This window comes from Haliotis rufescens, unplaced genomic scaffold (genome assembly GCF_023055435.1).
Source record: "Haliotis rufescens isolate VD_foot unplaced genomic scaffold, xgHalRufe1.0.p SCAF_12, whole genome shotgun sequence".
Taxonomy (NCBI): Eukaryota; Metazoa; Mollusca; class Gastropoda; order Lepetellida; family Haliotidae; genus Haliotis; species Haliotis rufescens.
The window spans coordinates 23,699,007-23,719,213 of NW_025963802.1; the positions used below are offsets into that span (position 1 = coordinate 23,699,007).

Consider the following 20,207-nt stretch of genomic DNA (forward strand, 5'->3'; position numbering starts at 1 on the left):
GCTTGCACACAACAAACCATGCACTGGACACAGCATAAACACTGACCATTGCTGACCACAGAACAATGGAAACACTAACCAATCATCTACAGGAGAAACCGATTTTAGGATGACATAAAAAAAGAAAAGCCTGGAGAGTGAGGAGATGACCACACACACATATATAATATATAGACTAGGAGCAGCCATTGACGAGGGGCTGAGCAGGGAAGATAAGGAATGAATCATCTTCATCATAGCAACTACTTCTAGTCACACAACAAACAATGAAAGGTACTAAGATCACTTAATGGCATCAAGCATGAGAAGAACATTAATATTTTGTAGGATTCAAAATGTCCTGTGGTACATATGGTTATGGTTATGACAAGGACAGTTTGACCGTGTTCATCTTAATGTTATGATGTAGACAGAGTTGTTGAAAAGAGAGTATCAAAAATAGTTATGAAAAATTGACAAAACATTTGATAAACACAACCTTGAGCTGTGTGGGTGATACCACTGAACACACTGTTGTCAAAGAACGCATTAGATGCCATAACCTAGAAACATTCTACATGAAAATACATCAGCTAAACACAAAAGCTTCTAATGCCAAATGAAACACATGACAGGATCCACAGGCAATGTTCAAGAAAGCCTTGTAATGAATTTCAATTACAGATTAACTATTGTTTAGGAAAAGAAGTTCCTGAGAGGAGTGAACGAACATAGCAGCTTGTTATATGTTATGATGAAGCAGTGTCATGCAGATGGGGCACACTCACCGGCAGTGAATACACACTCTGACAGAAAAATGGAAGAATGAAGATTATATTCCAGACTTGATCAGAGAATATATGCGAGATATGAAAGAGTAGGTTTGGACAAACAACAGAAATGTATTGACTTGTCTACTGCCGACAGCTGTCTGGTACATGAACGTGGCACAGCTATATGAGGGAAGCTGGTGAATCTAAGGAACGCTACACAAAGTTCTGTCCTAATAAAAAGGTCCTGGTTTGCTGGAACACAGTTACTGAGAGTGATATACAGTTATAGGAAGCATTAGTATCTTGTTTATGCAAGTTATATACAGAATATATGCTCCAATAGCATATGATAAACCAGCCTTCAGCTACATGTAGTTGAAGCCATGATTTGTTTGTTTGTTGTTTAAAGAAGCATTCAACCATATTCCAGCAATATGACGGCAGTCTGCAAATAATCAAGTCTGGACCAGACAATTCAGTGACTGACATCATGAGTTAGTCGTCTCTTAAAACAAGCATAGTCACATTTTACAGCAAGCATGGGTTGCTGAAGACCTATTCTAACCCGGATCTTCACGGGTGTGTAAAAACCATGAAAATGTCTTCTGTAAAACAAGCACTTGGCCTGGCCCAAACAAAGAAAACACCTTGTAGTTTGCCTTACATGAGTTACTGTAAATATACATAAACATGCTTCAATAAGGTTTGGTTATCGGTTACATTGAAGTAAACATGAATAGTGAAATGAAATAAAGTATAACCGTCGATGAACAAAAAAAGATCAAAGAAAAAATGTGAGGTGAGGTGAAATTGGGTTTAACGTCGCGTCCAAGATTATTGCACTTATATAGCGACGTGCATGTATGTGTTATGTTTGTGTGGCTGCTTGTACTAGTCCGGACTGATGCCTATTTATGCTAGCTCACTGAGATACCATGCCGCAGTTAAACATGAATACCCCACTCAGACACAGTATACTGACTCCGAGCCGAACCAGTCCTTGTTTTAGCCCCTTAATGCCGAGCGCCAGACAGGGTAACAACAAGTACCATCTTTTATCGTCTTTTGGTATGACGCAGCCGGGGATCAAACCCCGGACCTTCCGCTCTCCGGGCGGACGCTCTACCACTAGACCCCGGAGGCGGTCTAAGGAAAAAAGAGAAAAAGCATGACAGTCTCAGAGACAGTCTCAAAGAACCAGAGATAACAGAGACAAAAGTGTGTTCTGTAAGCTTTTGGATAAATAACAACATCAAATTGTGATGTGTCTCCCGGTGTTTCCTGCATCCAAGCCCAGGTTATGTCCTCACCCGACAGATGGACTAACACAGATCAGTTGCTAGCATGCCAGTGTTTGTTTTTACCAGTAACTATGTTTAAGTCACACTGATCATATCTTTTCTAACATATACTTAACACAGGACCTTTTTATTAAGCAAAATGAAACATAGCTTACTTGGACTGCCTGTTTGCCAAAGGAAATGAAAGAGAAAGAAAAACAAAAGACGTTAAAACTAGCCCACTTCTAGTACAATATCTACATGATCCATATCTACAAATAAACATCTCAAAGGAAAAATCGGAAAGTGGATAAATATTATGTAAGAATTAATTTCACTGCTAACATGTCATAATATATAATTAAATTAATCATGGTTTCTCAACATTGAAGTTAATAATGTATATTCAGTTATGACAATATTAAATCAAAGAATCTGTCATGTCCATTTCTCATGTATCATTATTTATTCAGTTTCCATTAAAATCATTAAATCTACCAGTAACATCAACTAAAATTAGGAACATGCACATACTAGGTTAAATACTATCAATTGCAGATCAGTTATCATGCAAGTGATCTGAGATTTCAGCATTCAGGTGAACAACTGGGTTTGTCAATGTGCTACTCAACTAACATGAAAACAGTTAGCTCTGCCAGTGTACTACAGCCACAACATGTATGACAGTATTACAAGTCCCAGAATGTGGGAGAGAGCAAGTGACATCATCCCTCCAGTTTTCTTGTCATGCTCTCAGGAGTGACATGCTGCTATTATGTTTCATGGTGTACCCCATTGTTTCCACATTCTAAATTTTTATTCAAATTTGCATCATGCTCATGAAACATGGCAATCAATGAGAACTGGAGGCACGTTTTTTCATTATTTCTTTCAAAGAAAGCAAATGTACACTAAATTGGTCAATTAGGCAGTCTGACACATGGAAGTCAAAATCACAAATAAAAAAGATTTAGCAGAAGTTTAAGATACAGAATATCTCATGACATACGAGTGACATGACAATCAATCTCCTGTTTGTAGTGACATCTGTCATTATATCAGTCAACCAAGCAAGTCAAATTAGGTACCAAATTTCATTGAATTGTGTTGTTACACACATTACATATAGACAAATAGGAACTGATCACATGCTGGTAGTTCTCAAAAATATGTCAAAGGTAAAACCAGATAAATCATTATTTCCAATGGAGAAAACAATGTCCCAAACCAGCTGCCGTGCATTGACTTCAAGTGAAGGGATATACCGTTACAGCAACGTTAGGGCAAGTTGTACCGGGAAGGGGGCTTGGGGGTTGCCTGGGCAGGATGAACAGGAAGATGCGGTGACACTGAATGGTATGAAATACACACCTGTACATTGCCCCACTCATCAGGCTGAGATGAGGCCTGGAAGTGCACGATGACATTGGGGTTGTGCATGACGATGGTTTCCCCTCCTGGAAACTCAAGCCTCTTGTGCCAGCTGTTGAACTGGATTGCATTACGGTACTCCTCCTACAAAACGGGCACAGACAAGGATGTGGTTATCAGTCACATTGTGATAAGAGGGAGTGAGCTTGGTTGAACAGTATCTCCTTTAAGCTTGGTCGAGTTAAAGCAGCAGGAACATCCAATTGGGATCGATGACATGCATCAACCAAGTCAGCGAGCCTGACCACCCGATTCCATCAGTCGCCTCTTACGACAAGCATAGTCGCCTTTATGACAAGTATGGGTTGTTGAAGACCTTTTCTAACCCCGACATTCACAGGTTTCCTAAGGGATGAAAGTCACTGCAGTTGACCATTGACAAAACCCACATGAGCAGGGTGCTGACAAAGGGTCCATAACAAGCACATCATTGCCAGGACATGGGAAGCAGCTCACAAATACTGGAGTGGCACCAATGAGTGAGTTAAGATTTAAAGTCACATCGGCAGTATTTCAGCCATATCGTGACTATAGGCAGCAATGAAAGTGAACAAAGACCATAGTCTGGTGTTCAAATCTAAGAGAACTGCACCACTTTCAACCACTTGCCTATTTTTATCAGAACTGGACAAATAAATCATGTTCTTTTGTTCCCGTTTAATGATGTTGAAACATATTCTTACAGAATCAAGTTCTTGTGTCCCGGATTCAGCATACAAACACGTACCTCTAGTTTCTGAGCAAAGTCCTCCCCATAGGGGACGTATCTGTTGTCCCCCTCTCTCTTGTAGAACCAGGTGCACCTGCGGATGCTCGTGGGCTCCTCCTCCCAGTACACCGCGCTGCGCAGCCGCTTGCCCACATTGACGTCGTAGCGCCCACCGATAGCTGGGATCACGGTGTTCTCAGGGTCATGTCGTGCAGCTGTTAAACATACAATGGGGATACTGGCACAAGTGCATGGTATGAGTTGCCACGGTATTGCAGTATATCATGGCGTGTCTACAAGCACTATCCCAAACTTCCTCATATTTTATGTAGACTTTGTGCAGGTACATAATATCTGTAATGGTCAACAAGTGAGCCGTATATACCACAGAGCAGTCCACGAGCCCCAACTTGGCTTTCAGCATCATTTTCCAGCAGTAGAAACTAACATTTTTGGTCCACTAGTCCTTATAATAACACATAGCAAAACCCTTAAAAATGGCAAATATCCACTAGTCCTTATACCTTAACTATTGGTCAGTTTGGCAAGGACCATAGGACTAGTGCCAATTTCTAACCCTGTTTTCAGTAAATTTTAGTGACATCATTTGGCACTCATTAGCTGATCTTACTAGACTAACAGAATTTTACAAGACACGGCTTCAGACTAGTGGCTAAAGTGGCAGGCTGACATTGTCAGTTTATTCCTGTTTATTGTGAAAAGAAACCCAAAGTGATGAAGATCCTAGACCTCAGCACCCTCAAGCATGGCCATGATGCTGACAAACCCTGGACCAGCAGGAGAGCAATAGTTGTCAAGGGCTGCACAAACAAGGAGCAACTGGGCTCTTACAACTTGGAATGCAGGACATAAAGTAGATGTTCACAGGTTTATGCATCCTCTGTATCCCCAGGGCTAGCATTTCGGTGAACCGACACCAAGCTCAGACCCATCCTTGTGGTTCTCACAATGTGAAATTTGCCATTATTTCCACTTGCCAATTTGATAGCAATTTACCTGTCCTGGATATTCATGACCACTTTACCAACCAATCAAACGCTGACATAAGGGAGAGGGAAAGCAGGGTAACTCGTATTACCTAGACATCGAAGCCACTGCCAACTTTAATGGAAATGAAGACATCCTTTCCATCAACAGATTTTTTAGGGTTTTCTTTTGCGTGTCAAGTCAGTTTTTCAATGTGGAATTTCTCGCAAACTGCATCATAATCAATGGGACTAGCCTACCCCTCACCGAGGCTGGTTTGTAACTGATATTCTGATTAGTACGTTAGACCTAGTAGTGTAGCCAATCAAATTGGCAAATGGAAATCAAGGGCAAATTTAACATTGTGAGAACCACAGGGATTGGTCCAGGGGTTAGTGTAGGTTTACCGAAATGCGAGCCTTGGAGATACAGAGCATGATGTTCATGATGGTCTTATATATATGAGATGAGGCTACCTGTCTTATAACACTCCTCTATCCTGAGTGAGTCGAGGAGAGAGAAAGGGAACCACACATCCTTGTTTTCCACATTCTTACAGAAGCACCAGTGAGCCTGCACAGGCTGGTACACCAGGGCCGCACCACTCAGAGGCCCCGCCCCAACCTGTGGGGGAGGTTGAGAAGCCTGTGGGTCGGAGGACATGGGAGGGATCATGGCTGTGGGTGGGTGGGGAGGAGTGGACATGGCTGTGGGTGGTGGCTGGAAAGGGGAGGGTTGTGAGAAGGGGGTCGTCTGGGGTCCAGGCGGGGGGATGCCTGTTGTTGCATATGTCCCCTGGGGTGGCTGGGCGTAACGCAGGGGACCAGTGTTGCGGAACATGTTGCCAGTGGCTGGACCTGAAAATAGGTGAAACATGGCACTATACAACCGCCCAATAACTGTAGTAACACGTATGCTCCTTGGTACATTTGAACGGGGTGTAAAATGACCAAATTGATAGATAAGATGCAATTACCAAGCCTGTTACAGATTAGAACTCCTTGCCATGCTTATTATTATGGAAATCTTCTCAAAATCATTAATAAAATTAACAAGATAAATAACATTATAAAAGAAATCATAAGATATACACTATGATCGGAGACGAAAAAATATCACAACAAATACCTTCTTCACAAACCATACACTTGAGGCAAACCTTATTTTATCATGTGTATTACATAAAACAAATATTCACATGGTCAAAGTAGAAAAGAAGAATTAATCATATATTTTTCTCCTCTGAGTATATTTCTTTGTTAATTCATGGGCCATGTATGACACTGCTGGGTCCAGTACAAACTGATGCAGGACACAAACAACAGGAGGAGCAGGTCTGTACCTGGAGTTCTGCTTAGTATTTGTACACATTAGTTTTTGTCCACTGATTCTCTTTTGAGTTGTCACTATTTTAGCATCCAAATGCAAGGCCTCATAAAACGTGTTACTTAAACTCTCGATTAATACTATATACATGGTAAAAACATAATGAAACAAGGTTGGCCTTTAACACTACAATATGTACAAGCTGTATTCAAATACAGACCTCAGATAAACTGCGTAGTTGTGTAAAATGCACAATATATCACCAAAACCCAATCCAATTGGAGTTGTTGCATACAAATAACCATGAAATAACTAAGAAAACCAAGACATGTGGTATAATGACACTGTGCGTAATTACCCAATGTAGCCTTTTCAGTTTGTGTACCGGTATGTCTTTAGAGATCTTTATTTACTGATTGAATGCAGGTACAACATATCTACTGCAGTGAAATAATGCAACAAGGTGCTGCACCTTGCTTATTCATTGTAATTTAGACTTCTATCACTGTTGTGAGCTTATGGATATAACAAGTTACCCGAAATAGTGTCTTAAGAATTATGTATGAAAAAGGTTCCCTTTATGTATACAAACACCCAATAGGTTGGGCCCACGAGAGTCAATCTCATTAAAATCAGATCTTAGTTCTCGCTACCGCTAAACAAAGATCTGAAGACATCCCATTAGGGGTCACGTCAGAACGACCTTTCATCCGACCAATCAGTGCGTCGCTTACCAGATTATGAAAGTGACAGTCGGAATGTGATTTCTAATCATGCAATCTCGAAAACTTTAACATGGGGTATTCCGAACGATAGTTACGGGTTTAACGACCGAATCCTTACAATCTAGACCATCTATTAGCCATTCAAGAATGTTTTTTTGTTCAGGTTTTAAATTTGTAATCGAGAATTTGTCAAAATATGTTTTGAGGCGGAGTCGCCAATTTGAAATTTGTGCCGTAAAGCACGAGAAAGGTGCCTTCTGATTGGTCATTCCATTGGTCGGTCAAAGTTCGCGCAAGTTCGATCTGACGTGACCCGCAATGGGATGTTCTCAGATCTTTGTTTAGCAGCAGCAAGAACTAAGATCTGATTTTAATGAGATTGCACGAGAGTTAAACAATACTGAATGTCCCAAACAACTGTGACTACCCACAGCATGCACAGTGAATGACAACAAAGCTTGTATCTGGAGCCCTGCAAACATTCAACTATAGCTTCAGTGCTATCTGAAGGGATACAGTTCACCACACATTTTTCCCCAGTTTGTGCATGTTGTATATGTGCCTTTCACATTCATGACAAAGTTAGGATAAACAATCAAATATTGTGGTTCCAACTGAATTACCATCACTTCTTGTATTTAACAAAACTTTGCTGAGTAGGTTCAGTATGATTTGTTCACTATACACACTGTATAAAAAGGGCATGTATTAAATGGAATGTCCACGAGGGTGTTAAGACTGGCATCTGATAATTAGGATAGTTGAGAAATAGGAAACTCAGCATCTTCTTGTGACCTTACCAGTACATGATTTAGAATTCAGATGAGGTTAAATTTGTTTGTTTAACGCCACACTCAGCAATATTCCAGCTATATGACAGCAGTCTGTAAATAATCGAGTATGGAACAGACAATCTAGTGATTGACATCATGAGCATCAATCTACGCAATTGGGATACCATGATATGCATCAACCAAGTCAGCAAGTCTGACCACCCAATCCCGTTAGTTGCCTTTTATGGCATGCATGGGTTGCTGAAAATCTATTCTACCCCGGATGTCACACTCACAGTCAATATAACAACCTGGGATAGTGTGGGCAAATAAACAAACCTGAATGTGGCACTCATCAGCAGGATGACTTCATCAGGAACATCATACATGACTATTATTTGTATATAGTCCACTGCTGAGTTAGTTATAGGACTAGAAGCATTAGAAATTAACTGATTTGAGTTACTTGTCTCATGATCAGCCACATGTATACGCATTCCAAAGTTTAGTAATTCCACAAGACATACGGATACTTTAACCAGTAAATGTGTTGGTTCTACTAACAGCGACCAGAAAACAAATGCCACCTTCTAAACATGTTTCTTTATAAAATATCCAGCTATCTTACACTGAACTCTGAAGATGCCCCGAAGCCTTAAAAGCAAACCATGTCAACCCTATTTCTGTTTCCACCAATATTAAATTGGGCCACTGGAGCACATTGTGAAAGGCACAAATTCAAACATGTCTATTCTACCTTTAGGTGGAGGACCACCACCGAGCATTGTAGGCAGACCAGACTGAGAGTGTTGAGGGACAGACTGAAAGTTGGACACCCCTGGCATCCCAGACACTGGGGGCATTGGTGGTGTGTTGCTTTGGGGTGGGGCTAGAGGCGCCTGCTGACCAATGTTTGCAAAAGGATCACTACTTCCTGGCATCCCTGAAGATTGTGAACCTTGGAAGTAGTTGAAAGAATTTGGTTGAGGAGGACCTGGTTGCCCCATGGGTGGGGCTGGACCCTGGCCAACAAAACTGTCCGCTTCCCCTTCTTCATCTGAATAAATGAATAAAAGAAAATAATATGTACAAAAACATTTTCAAAAACATCTTGAACAATGCACTCAATATGCTGAACAGTATTAAAGGGGCACTAATCTCTGGCTTCTTCTCGGCTGTCTGACACTGGCCGCTAGGACTCACAAGCTGCCGTGAGTCGATTTGCTCGCTAACGCAACTGAGTGTGACAAGAGACTGGGCTACCATCTGCAAGGACAGCTAAATAAACGTGAAGACAATTTTTTTTTTACGCATTTTTGAACACTGATTGGTTACCTGTGATCTATGAAGATTTCGACAAAGGGCACATGTTAATTAATTTCTTCAGCCTAAACCTGTAAACAGACAAAACGAACGACGGAAGCTCATTGGATGTCGTTATTTGGAAATACCCCTGATGGTTATAGTTTGATAACAAGACAAAAAGTGAGCAGGGCTCACTAATACCCCCGACTTCAATTCCAACATATTTCTTAGTTCAAAATATGAAAAAAAAATTCATAAAAAAAATTGGAAAATTAATAAAAACATTTATTTTTCTTTTGACTGCACCCCTACATATGACACAGATTATATGTACTAAGTTTGAGATGAATCCACTGAATAGTTTAAGAGAGGGGTATAATAAAAAAAGTATCCCTGCAGTGAAAGCATTTTCGGATTTCGGATTGCGTGGATAATACGATTACTACTCCCTTGTTGTCATCCATGTTTTCTAGTATAACCCTACACTTGTGTATTTGTCGTCATTCACTTGATGCTCAGTTAATGAATTTATTACAGGTATAATTAGTGGTGGCACCACTCAGATTACCTGATGAAGGTTCCCATTTGGCGTTTCTTGTGTCTGGAGTAATTATTCAATCTTAATCCAGGTTTGAAGTGAGGTGAAATGTGTGTTATGTAATATGCACGTGGCAGCCCAGAAAGAGATGAATGATCAGTTGATTTACTTTTTTGTAAATCAACGGATCATTCTTAGCCATCAAAGGATCGCCAGAAAATATGTTGATTAATTAATGACTGTTATCTTGCACAGTGGATATGTCAAAAGTAAGTATTTACATGTGTAGGTTTACTAAAGCAAAGGGAATACACTCATATCATGGCATGAAGTGCCGATGTAAAAACAACATACTTTTTTCAAAGGGTTAACCGATAATATGTTGATTGATCGTTGTTATCTAACTCAATGGATATATTTTAAAGAACTGTGGATATTATGAAAATAGTTGTCACGTGGGCTTTCTCAGCTGACCATTGAGACTTGACACCTATGTGAAACAAGTGAAACAAAGTAAGTGATCAGTTAAGAATTGAACATGGGTTATAATATCCCGCAACGATATATATATTTTACAAAATTTGATTGTTACATAGATACCTGACATCAAAAAAGTTTCTTTGTACAGCTGTAGACGTTTGGGATTTTGATCCTTTATGTGGATATTCACGGATACATTCCTCGAACAAGGAAGCTGCCTAAAATTATACATATAACTTTGGTAGGTTGTAATTATGATATTTGCATTTTGCTTTCATTCATTTGATGTAGGATTGAGCAGAATATTCTTGTTCCTCTACGTCTTGGTAGGGAAGTTCTTCGATGCGCGATAGACGTTATAGTCAATGTGTAACATGTAATCCACTCAGGCAATTTATAAAATGTCTAAATATTTCAGTCATTTAACAAATTGACAGAAAAATCTGTCAATTTATTTAACATGTTTAACAGATTGACTAAAAATTATCAAGACGGACAAAAACAGATTAAAATAGATTAATTATGCTAGGATTAGAAGCCAAACAATATACAAATGTACCTTTAATCCTAACATTTTCAGGCACTTGGTGATGATATTAAACATAAAAATGTTTGGAATTCGTTATCATAATAATACAGATGGACATATTTGTCAGTCAGTGGTCAGTTTGTAAAATAACTGAATATTTTGGCGTTTAATAAATTTCCTACATGAAAGTTTTGCACATTTTGACTGTAAAAATATAAACATGATAAAATAAGCAATGCTAAGGTGCAATATTTACTTTGTGTTGCAAGTCAAAATAGTGTAACGGAAAATCGCACAGTTAACAAGTGTGTTAGCAAGTGACTTATCAAAACTTCATCACCATTACCGATGCTACCCACAAAGATACCTAAATTTCCTTATTATTTCCAAAAATGTATTTCATTTTGTTGATCAACAATGATCAATGTGACCATACGCCTTTATACTATCAATAAAAGTGACAATTACAAATTGTGCAGATCAGTGTCCCTTTAGCCCCAGTGGTGTTCTAATGAATCAATCATACCCTTAGTTCTTCAGTTTTTCAGTAGGTTCATCTTGTTTCAACAACAAAAAGTCATACAAGAAAGGTTCTTCACATTGTTGTGACGATATTGTATACCATTCTACTACTAGGTGATATGAATGTTTGTTTTGTTAACCAGTAACATAGCAGCCTGCAGATAATCAAGCCAGACAAACCAGTGGTCAATAATAAGAGCAAAGACCCATATGCCGTTGGTGTACAATGACTTGGTATGTATGTAACGTCGTCTTTCCCATAACATCATGGGATCAACCAAGTCAACAAACCTGACCACCAATATCACATAAGTCAACTATCTCTTACGACAAGAATAGGTAACTAGAGACCAATACTATCAAAAAAGCCCATGGCCATGGTTTAACTATCAATTTACTTAAATTTGCTTTAGACGAGATATTGTTCCAAAATTCAAGGACCCTGCCATTGCGATATTATAAATACAGTTCCTGACATTAACCATGTTGAAATTGTTACGGTGAGACCACGAACATTTCAGCAGAAGTTGTTTACCGGAAAATATGAATGCAGTGTTTCCTTAAAACTACCAAAATAACAGAATAAATTTCAACAGTACACATTTTTTGGGATGTGATCTCAAAGTAAATATTACAACACTGCGTCTCATAAACACAGAAAAGTCAAAATCGTCACAGCTGACATTTACATCTGCTATATTTATTCAGCATACCTGGTCCTAAAAGTGAAGGTTCTGATTGAATAATGGGCATCAGGACATTCGGTTGATCAGGAGGATTAAGAGTAAGTCCACCACCAGCCGGCATCAACAGTAACGGCGGAGGAGTCGAGTCTTTCTTGCCTCTGTCAGCCATATCAACACGTCGGCTTACTACACAGGAAACGGAAGTGAGGTGCCGATCACATGTCAATCACAAGGGGAATAACTGCTGTAAGATTGAAATAGTGAACGTAAATTATAATAAACTTTATTTTCCTGTGGTTTTACTCTATATGATTTCTGATGCGGTTAAGCGATGAGACCATACTGCAAAATAGTTATAAGTTTTGTATTAATGCAATATGTGCCTTGTATTGATAGACGGACGCTAAATTATGGAAATGGTAGATTCCAGATACTCCCACGAGAGGCGTTTTCACATAAGAGTGTCACATAACACCTAATTAGTGCCATGTTAGGTCTACAACATTTCCCAAGTGTAAGATCAGACTTTCGAGAAACAACAGCACACACTTTATTTCCGCTATAACGTTTAATCGGTGATACATTATTAAAGAGTAGAAAAAACGTATTTTACAAAAAGATAATATCATTAATATGTTCAGAGACGAGGCTTAACATAGGGAAACTAAGGCAGAGAAAGAGTCAATAAAATTCCGAAAACAGGACAAGCTGACACACATCATGAATATATATAAACTTCGTGTCATTCATGTGTATTCATATTACCAAGAGTATTCTTGCCATGCACCGACAAGACCGGACCTTTTCTTTATAAACTTACGTCCAAAAGAAACTTTACCAGAGTTTGAAATCACTCTTGCTCAAAAACAACAAAACATACATGCATGAAGTAAAGTGTATTGAGAAGATCACTATATCAACATAATCAACACTGAAAATGACAATCATACCGCGACCGAGAATGACGTCAGAGCCCCCCAAAGTTGGAGGTGGTACAAAACTCGAGCTTTCAGAATCATGGACAATAGGCAGAGTACATAAACAATCGCTCACGTTCAATAACAAGTCATTAGTAGCGTGTGTGACCACCAAATGCCTCAATACACGCAAAATCTCTTCGACGCACAGAAAAAGTTTGTCGTCTGATGAGGTCACGGGGGATTTGACGCCATTCTTCTTGGAGGGCCAAGATCAGTTCTTGCCGGTTGGCTGGAGAGTGTTGTCGTTGTCGAACACGACGATCCATGATCAAGTCCCAGAGGTGTTCTATTGGGGACATGTCGGGTGAGCGTGCAGGCCACGACAGGACGTTGACGTTGTTGGCTGCGAGGAAGTTAGTGACAATTCTGGCCGTATGGGCTCTAGTGTTGTCATGCTGATAAATGACACAACGTGGCTGCTTTTGGAGAAATGGTAGGACAACTGGACGAAGAATGTTATCCATGTAACGCTGAGCTGTCAAGTTTCCGTCAACGATGACCAGCGGTGACCTCTCCTGCCCACAGATCCCTCCCAACACCATTACACTCCCTCCACCATATGGTACGACCTCCTGCACGCAACACGCCGCCGTTTGTTCACCCCTTCGGCGGTAAACACGTTGTCTTCCATCAGCCCTAAACATACAGAATCGACTTTCGTCAGTGAAGACAACCCTCTGCCAGTCACGTCGTTGCCAACGTCGTACAGTCCGGGCCCATCTCAATCGCAGACGACGATGTTGCGCTGTCATTAGCCGTGCTCTGTATGGTCTAAAAGCCCTGATTCCATGAGCCCTGATTCTCCTGGCCACTGTCTGTCGACTAACCCTGTGACCTAAGGCATTTGTCGCCGATGACGTCACTGTCAGGAAGCGATATCGGAGGTGCAAGGTACGCAAGTACCGGTCATCATTGGGCGTGGTCACCCTGGGTCTGCCTGTTCTTGGCCTGTCAGCGGTCCGCCCTGTCTGTCTGTAACGTTGCATCAAGTTGGCAACGGCAACACGGGAGCAACCGAAGGTTCGTGCAAAATGGGCGTGGGTGGCTCTCATCTGTACCATACCCAAGGCTCGTTCACGTTGTTCGACTGTGAGTCGTGGCATTTCTTTTGTGTGTTTTTTTATCACTGTGGATGTCTGACTTGCCGTTGCAATCGTTTTATACCCTTACCCGCACGTGCATTTTCAGTTGTTCGTGGTGCACGTGTTTTTCGCACGGTGTCTCGCAAACATGTAACAGACGATTAACATTTTCTGCATACACTATTGTTGTATTTAGGTTATGTGTTTTAGATAGACTTCATCGGAAAAAAAATTATACTTTGTCTGAAATTTATATTTTCAGTTGGTAAAGTTTCTTTTGGACGTCAGTTTAGTAACTGGCAAGGCAAGGCAAGACAAGGTATAAATCATAGGCCACTGTTCAAACACCATATACACGTAAAACAATATTGCGCGCAGAAAGTGCTATTCCGGTAGAGCTCATCCTCTACCCCCAGCCTCACCCAAACCAAAACCACACCCAATCCAAGTTGCCCAAGATCGAGTAATTAATTGTTAAAGTCATCTGTTTCGCTCCTCCATGATATAATATACACATTATTTGGGAAAGTCCCAGAAAGTCTCAAACTTCGTCACTTCTTAATACATACACAGACTTTAACATGGTGGGATTTGGATTAACATGTAAAGGTAAATATCGTAATCGGATAAACAATTGAGGACAAACAATGAGAACGTGGTATTCGTCTTTGGTCTAGCGGTAATTTGGGTCTAGGCCACCTACCCTTCCAATCATGGACACGTGGCAAATTAAACGAGAACGTGTCAATGCGATTCAAAAGTCAAAGTCAAAATTAGTTTATTTGTGTGTAGGCCCTCGCCCATATACAAGAAATGGAATGCCAATAGTACAACGTGAAACCAACCCACCACATGGATTTTACGACGTCATGTCTTTTTTGTATGCATAATATACATAATATTGCAGACGTTTTAATAAATCATCCTGAGTTGTACACAAGTTCAACAAACTTTTGAATTTATATATAGTTGGAAATTTCCAATACAATTCTGGCAAATAAACTTTACGTAGTTCAATATGATGTTTTCAGATGATCACGAAATGATATTCATCTTCAACAGACATGTTGCAAACAGGACACATACGTAAACATGATTCAATAGATTGCCATCTTCCCTTGTTCTGTCGTAAAGGTAAAACATTACATCAAGTTGAAGAAAATATTACACCCAAGTACTTATAACTGTTAACTGTGGGCAGGGGGATGTCTTTGTATGTCCATTTCTCCTTGGCAGATAGGGTGCCTCCCCTTCTGAAAGCAACTACGTTTGTTTTTTGTATGTTAATAGTTAGTCCCCATGTATCTGAAAAAAACCAAGGATGTTAAGCTGGGTCTGTAAACCCGCAATAGATTCAGAGACAAGGATGACGTCATCTGCAATTAAAAGTAACCAAATTTCATAAATATCTGGAAATGATTGTATGCCATGTTTACCATCAACTTTTGATAGTTCTCCTATAAATAGAGAAATTAGCAAAGGGCTAAGTATGCAACTTTGGCGCACACCATTTGGACAGTCAAAGAAATCGTTATATGAGGAAGTTTGTCTAACAAAAGATTTAACAGAAGAGTAATGGCTGATAACATTTTTCCACCCAGGCCATTACATTGCAAACAGTACCATAGGTTATTTCTTTTTACATAGTCGAAGCCTTTCTTAAAGTCTATAAATGCAACATAACACTGTTCTATAATATAAAAATATAAAAATATGATCGGTGGTGTAATACCCAGATCGGAAACCTGCCTGCGACTTTGGTATTTTGTCCTTTAGTTCTGCCCAAGCGGAAAGTCTGTTATTTAGAACACCCGTATATATCTTGCTTATAACACTTAATAATGAAATGCCCCTGTAGTTGTCTGGAATCTTCTTATCTCCCTTCTTATGTAGTGATAAAATAATAGACTAGGTCCAAGCTGAAGGAAATATATCAGAGTCGTAGATCTTATTAAATAGGCAAAAAAAATTGCATAAAACTGTCTGATGTACTCTTTAACATTTCAATCAAACTCTGATCTATACCCGCAGAATTTCCATTTTGTATATAATAAAGAGACTCACCAATTTCTTCCTCTGTAATAGGCGATTCTAGGATAATATAATCAATTTCATCTAAAGGCGAGTCCTCAAAATTAATCTGATTATCCTTGAGGTTTAAACTGTCGGACTGAAGAATCTCACTGAAATATGTAAACCAGATATTCTGAATTATAGTGTTAAAATGACTGGGCACTGTGGATATACTCCTAAGTACCCTCCAAAATCTAGCAGGGTTATTTGTTATTTATTTGAACATATCTGCCTACAAATGCGCTTATATTTATTTAAACACAATAAAGTCGCCTATTTTGAACAGATTTGCTTTTCCGAAAATGTCTTAAAGTCTCGCGAGTTCGATACTTTGCTCGCTTACAGTTCCATCAAAAAAGCCACTAGAAGCTCCTGTACATTTACGCTTTCTCATACCTTCGGCTGCTTTTAAAACAACCTGAACACATGATTCGAGAGCGCGATCAATAGAGGTTATCACGCGAGTGTGTTTGGGGATGGTAAATATCCTGCATTAGGAAGAAACATTGTATTTAGCGAGCCCATTGTTGTATTTTATTTAGAGATTTTTGGAGTAAATTTTGGGCCATTTTAATGCTCTTAATGCGGATCCAGAGGGCTCCATCATCCGCGAATTTTGATGTGTTTAGTTTGAGGATAGGCCCTCGAATAGATCATTTATCATTATAATTATTGAAGAGGGTGGGGCTGAGGATACTGCCCTGGGGAGTGCCATTTTCTAGGGGACATTGGTCCGATAGCGTTTGGTCTATACCCACGGTTATTTTACGATTGTTTAGGAAGTTCTGGATGTAGTTTATTATCAGACCTTTGAGTACTATTTTTTAAAGTTTTTGTATTAGCTCGTCGTGCCATACCATGTCGAAAGCTTAAGAGAAGACTAAGAAGATGCCTGCGGTATATTGTTTATTTAGTTGTCCTGTCTTAATATCTTGCTCTAGTCGGGCGAGGTTATCTAGGGTTGAGCGGCCAGGAGTGAAACCGCTTTGATCTGGGTTTATGATGTTATTTTGGGTTAGGTAATGTTGTAATCTATTTTTAGCCATTGATTCCATTACTTTGCATAAGTTTGAAGTTAGGGATATTGGTCTATATGAGTTAGCTTGATTAGCTGGTTTATTAGGTTTAGGGATTGGTATGACTAGGGCCTGTTTCCAGGGAGTAGGAACCTGTCCGTTTAGGTAGATGAGATTGAATGGTTTGAGTAGTGCCTGGAGTAGTTTTGGGGGGAGTTTTTTAATTATTTGGTAAGAAGTTAGGTCTAATCCTGGGGCTGTGCCCTTTTCCTGTTTTGGATTACGTAGAGGAGCTCCTATATTGTGTAGGGTTGGTATATTTCTAGATTGTTATTGTTTGGTTCTTTTGTGGGTTTGTTTTCTGTTTTAAATTTATCTTGAAATTTTTGGCTGAAGTTGTTGTTACTGCTAACGGCCGAAAAGTGGTTGGCGAGATTATTTGCTTTTTGGGCGGGGTTGGTTGAGTTGTTAATGTAGGGGGGGGGGGGGGGGTATGTCGTTTTAAGCCTCTAATGGCGTGGATTTTGCGCCAGACCGTTCTGGCATCTGTACGGTTAATATTACCTTCGCAGAATCTACTTTTTGCTATTTAAACTAGTTTTTGAACCTTGTGGTTTAGTTCGTGGGCTATGTTTAGATGTTTGTAGTCGCGTTTTGCTTTATTGAAGGTTGATTTACGTTTTCGTCTAGTCTGTTCTATTTCCTCATTCCACCATGGTACAGTCGGTTTGCCTGTTTTAGATGTTTTGAAACGGATGGAGGTTTTGGCTGCGTTTATTATATAGTCTGTTAGGTTTTAAAATAGGTTTCTTGATCATTATTTTCTATTTCGTTTAAGTTAGCTTCGTTGCAGATATCTTGGAATTGGCCCCAGTTAGTTTTATTGTAATGGAATTTTGGTTCTTGGTTTTCTGTTTGGATTGGTACGTTTGTATTTCCTATGGTTATGTTTATGGGGAAGTGGTCACTACCTAGCGGGACATCGTGCACTTCCCATTGAGTACTTTGAGCTAGATCTGCGGTGCATATGGTTAGGTCGATAGCCGACATTTTTGGTTTATCTTATCGTACCTCGTGGGTTGGTTGTTATTTAGGAGTACTAGGTCGTTTGTTTCTATCCATTCGGAAATTAATTTGCCATGATTATCTATTTTTATCATCTATGCTCCATGTAGGATGGTGGGCGTTAATGTCACCTATGAATATAGTAGATTTATCGCTTATTTGGAGTAGTTTGTTTAGATCCTCAGGTTGGACTTTTTGTTCCGCCCAGTGGTATATATTTATGATGGTTTTTTTCCGGTTATTTAATGTGATTTTAATGCCGTTGGCTTCTAGGTTTGGCGTGTCTATTTTTATTTCTTCGTAATTTATATCTTCCCTGATAAATATGATTGGTCCTCCTGCGGCTCTTCTTGTTTTTGGTTTAGCTCTGTCAGTTCTAGGGGCGGTCGGGTAGCCTAGTGGTTAAAGCGGTCGCTCGTCACGCCGAAGACCCGGGTTCGATTCCCGACATGGGTACAATGTGTGAAGCCCATTTCTGGTGTCCCCCGCCGTGATATTTCTGGAATATTGCTAAAAGCGGCGTAAAACCAAACTCACTCACTCACTCACTCACTCACTGTCAGTTCTAACTGAGTTGTAGTTAGGTAGTGTGAATTTGGATTTTTTTGAGAATTTGGTTTCCTGAATACAAGCAATGCGAGGGCCTTTATTTAGTTTAAATTAAGTTTTTAGTTCATGGCCGTGGGAGGTGAGTCCGTTGGCGTTCCGCTGAAAAATATTTAGTCCTTCCATTATTGGGTTTGGGTGGTTTGTCACATTGTGATTTAGTTTTAAGTTTTTATTTTATTTGGTGACTTCTTTTAGGTGGAGGTTAAAGAGGAAGAAGGGAAGATTGGTTAATTTTAGATTGAAAGCTACTTTGTGGAAGGATTTCATGCTAGCTTTTGGTGAGTTTTGACTATGCATGTATGCTAGGAGTAAGGTGAGGTTATTTAGGTTTTGGGTGTTGGCTCTTTGGGGAGTTTTGCGGTTTAGTTTTTTTTTCCTTTTTGGAGCTGAGAGGGAAGTTTGGTTTGTTTTAGTTGGAGTAGTGTCTATTGTTTCCTAAGTAGTGGAGAAATCTTCGTCATCGGTTAGATTAGGTTTACCTGTTTGAGTTTCCATAGGGGAGGCATGTAATGTGGAGGGTTGTGTAGGAGTTTGCATGTATCCACATGTATCCAAAGCCATATTTATATAACACATCTCTCTATAGAGTTAGTTACCCAGGGTTCTCTGCGAGCCGATAACTTCCATCTGTTATCGTCTTTTCGCATGACGCGACCAGCAGACCGTGCTTTCTGGTGTCAAACTTTGGAACTGGTCTACAGGTACAGCTGAGGTACAGCAAGATGAATTTGGTATTCTTGGCAACCTTGGAATCTTTTTAAGGGTAAATGATAATTAGGACTCGTGACATTTTTGGCGTTCCCATGGTTACCATGCACTTTCAATTGCAGCAAAGAAATGCAGTATATCTTCTCATTCTTTAACTAATCATTGTTTTTCAAAGATGATTAGGAGTATTCATGTTATCCTGCACTCTACGTCATCAATCTGTGTGGATAAATATATTCAAGGTCCAAGGTCAAGGTCATATTCATCGATTTTGTAGCTAATCTGGACTAAGGTTTAATATGTTCTCATTTATTGTGGTGTATCAACAAACAGATGTGTTCAGAACGTTATCAAATCCAATGTTACCAAGATGACAAGTGTCGGACAAAATGAGTTTGGGAGGTGTTTCCATAGTAACCAGGACTTCAACTGACTTTCCAATAAGTTAATAGATCGAAGATTGCGCTAAAAAAATTACTTTATTTATACGTTTTTGTGGTTGATTGCATGACATATGCTCCCATCAATATTACAGTTTTATGACGACATATACGATGCTGGACAAGCATTGCCAGGTCATAGTATGGACCAGACAATCATGTAACTGACATCATGAGCATCGATCAACACA

The 20,207-nt window shown here is 39.7% G+C and overlaps 1 protein-coding gene across 4 annotated transcripts in view; it reads right to left on the reverse strand.

The window, feature by feature from the left end:
* The window catches only part of LOC124111705 (phospholipase DDHD2-like), a 31,862-nt gene extending 19,624 nt beyond the window's left edge, over window positions 1-12,238 (reverse strand). Inside the window, exons 1-7 of one of the 4 annotated variants that reach the window (XM_046471480.2) lie at window positions 12,071-12,238; window positions 8,741-9,040; window positions 5,636-6,016; window positions 4,191-4,387; window positions 3,404-3,547; window positions 2,209-2,217; window positions 768-785 (exon numbers count right to left, since the gene is read on the reverse strand). In XM_046471480.2, coding sequence (XP_046327436.2) covers window positions 768-785; window positions 2,209-2,217; window positions 3,404-3,547; window positions 4,191-4,387; window positions 5,636-6,016; window positions 8,741-9,040; window positions 12,071-12,212 — 1,191 coding nt within the window. In that variant the 5' untranslated portion in view covers window positions 12,213-12,238. The remainder of the gene's footprint in view (window positions 1-767; window positions 786-2,208; window positions 2,218-3,403; window positions 3,548-4,190; window positions 4,388-5,635; window positions 6,017-8,740; window positions 9,041-12,070) is intronic. The other 3 variants (XM_046471481.2, XM_046471482.2, XM_046471483.2) reach the window with 3 other exon arrangements.
* Window positions 12,239-20,207: the final 7,969 nt, after the last annotated feature.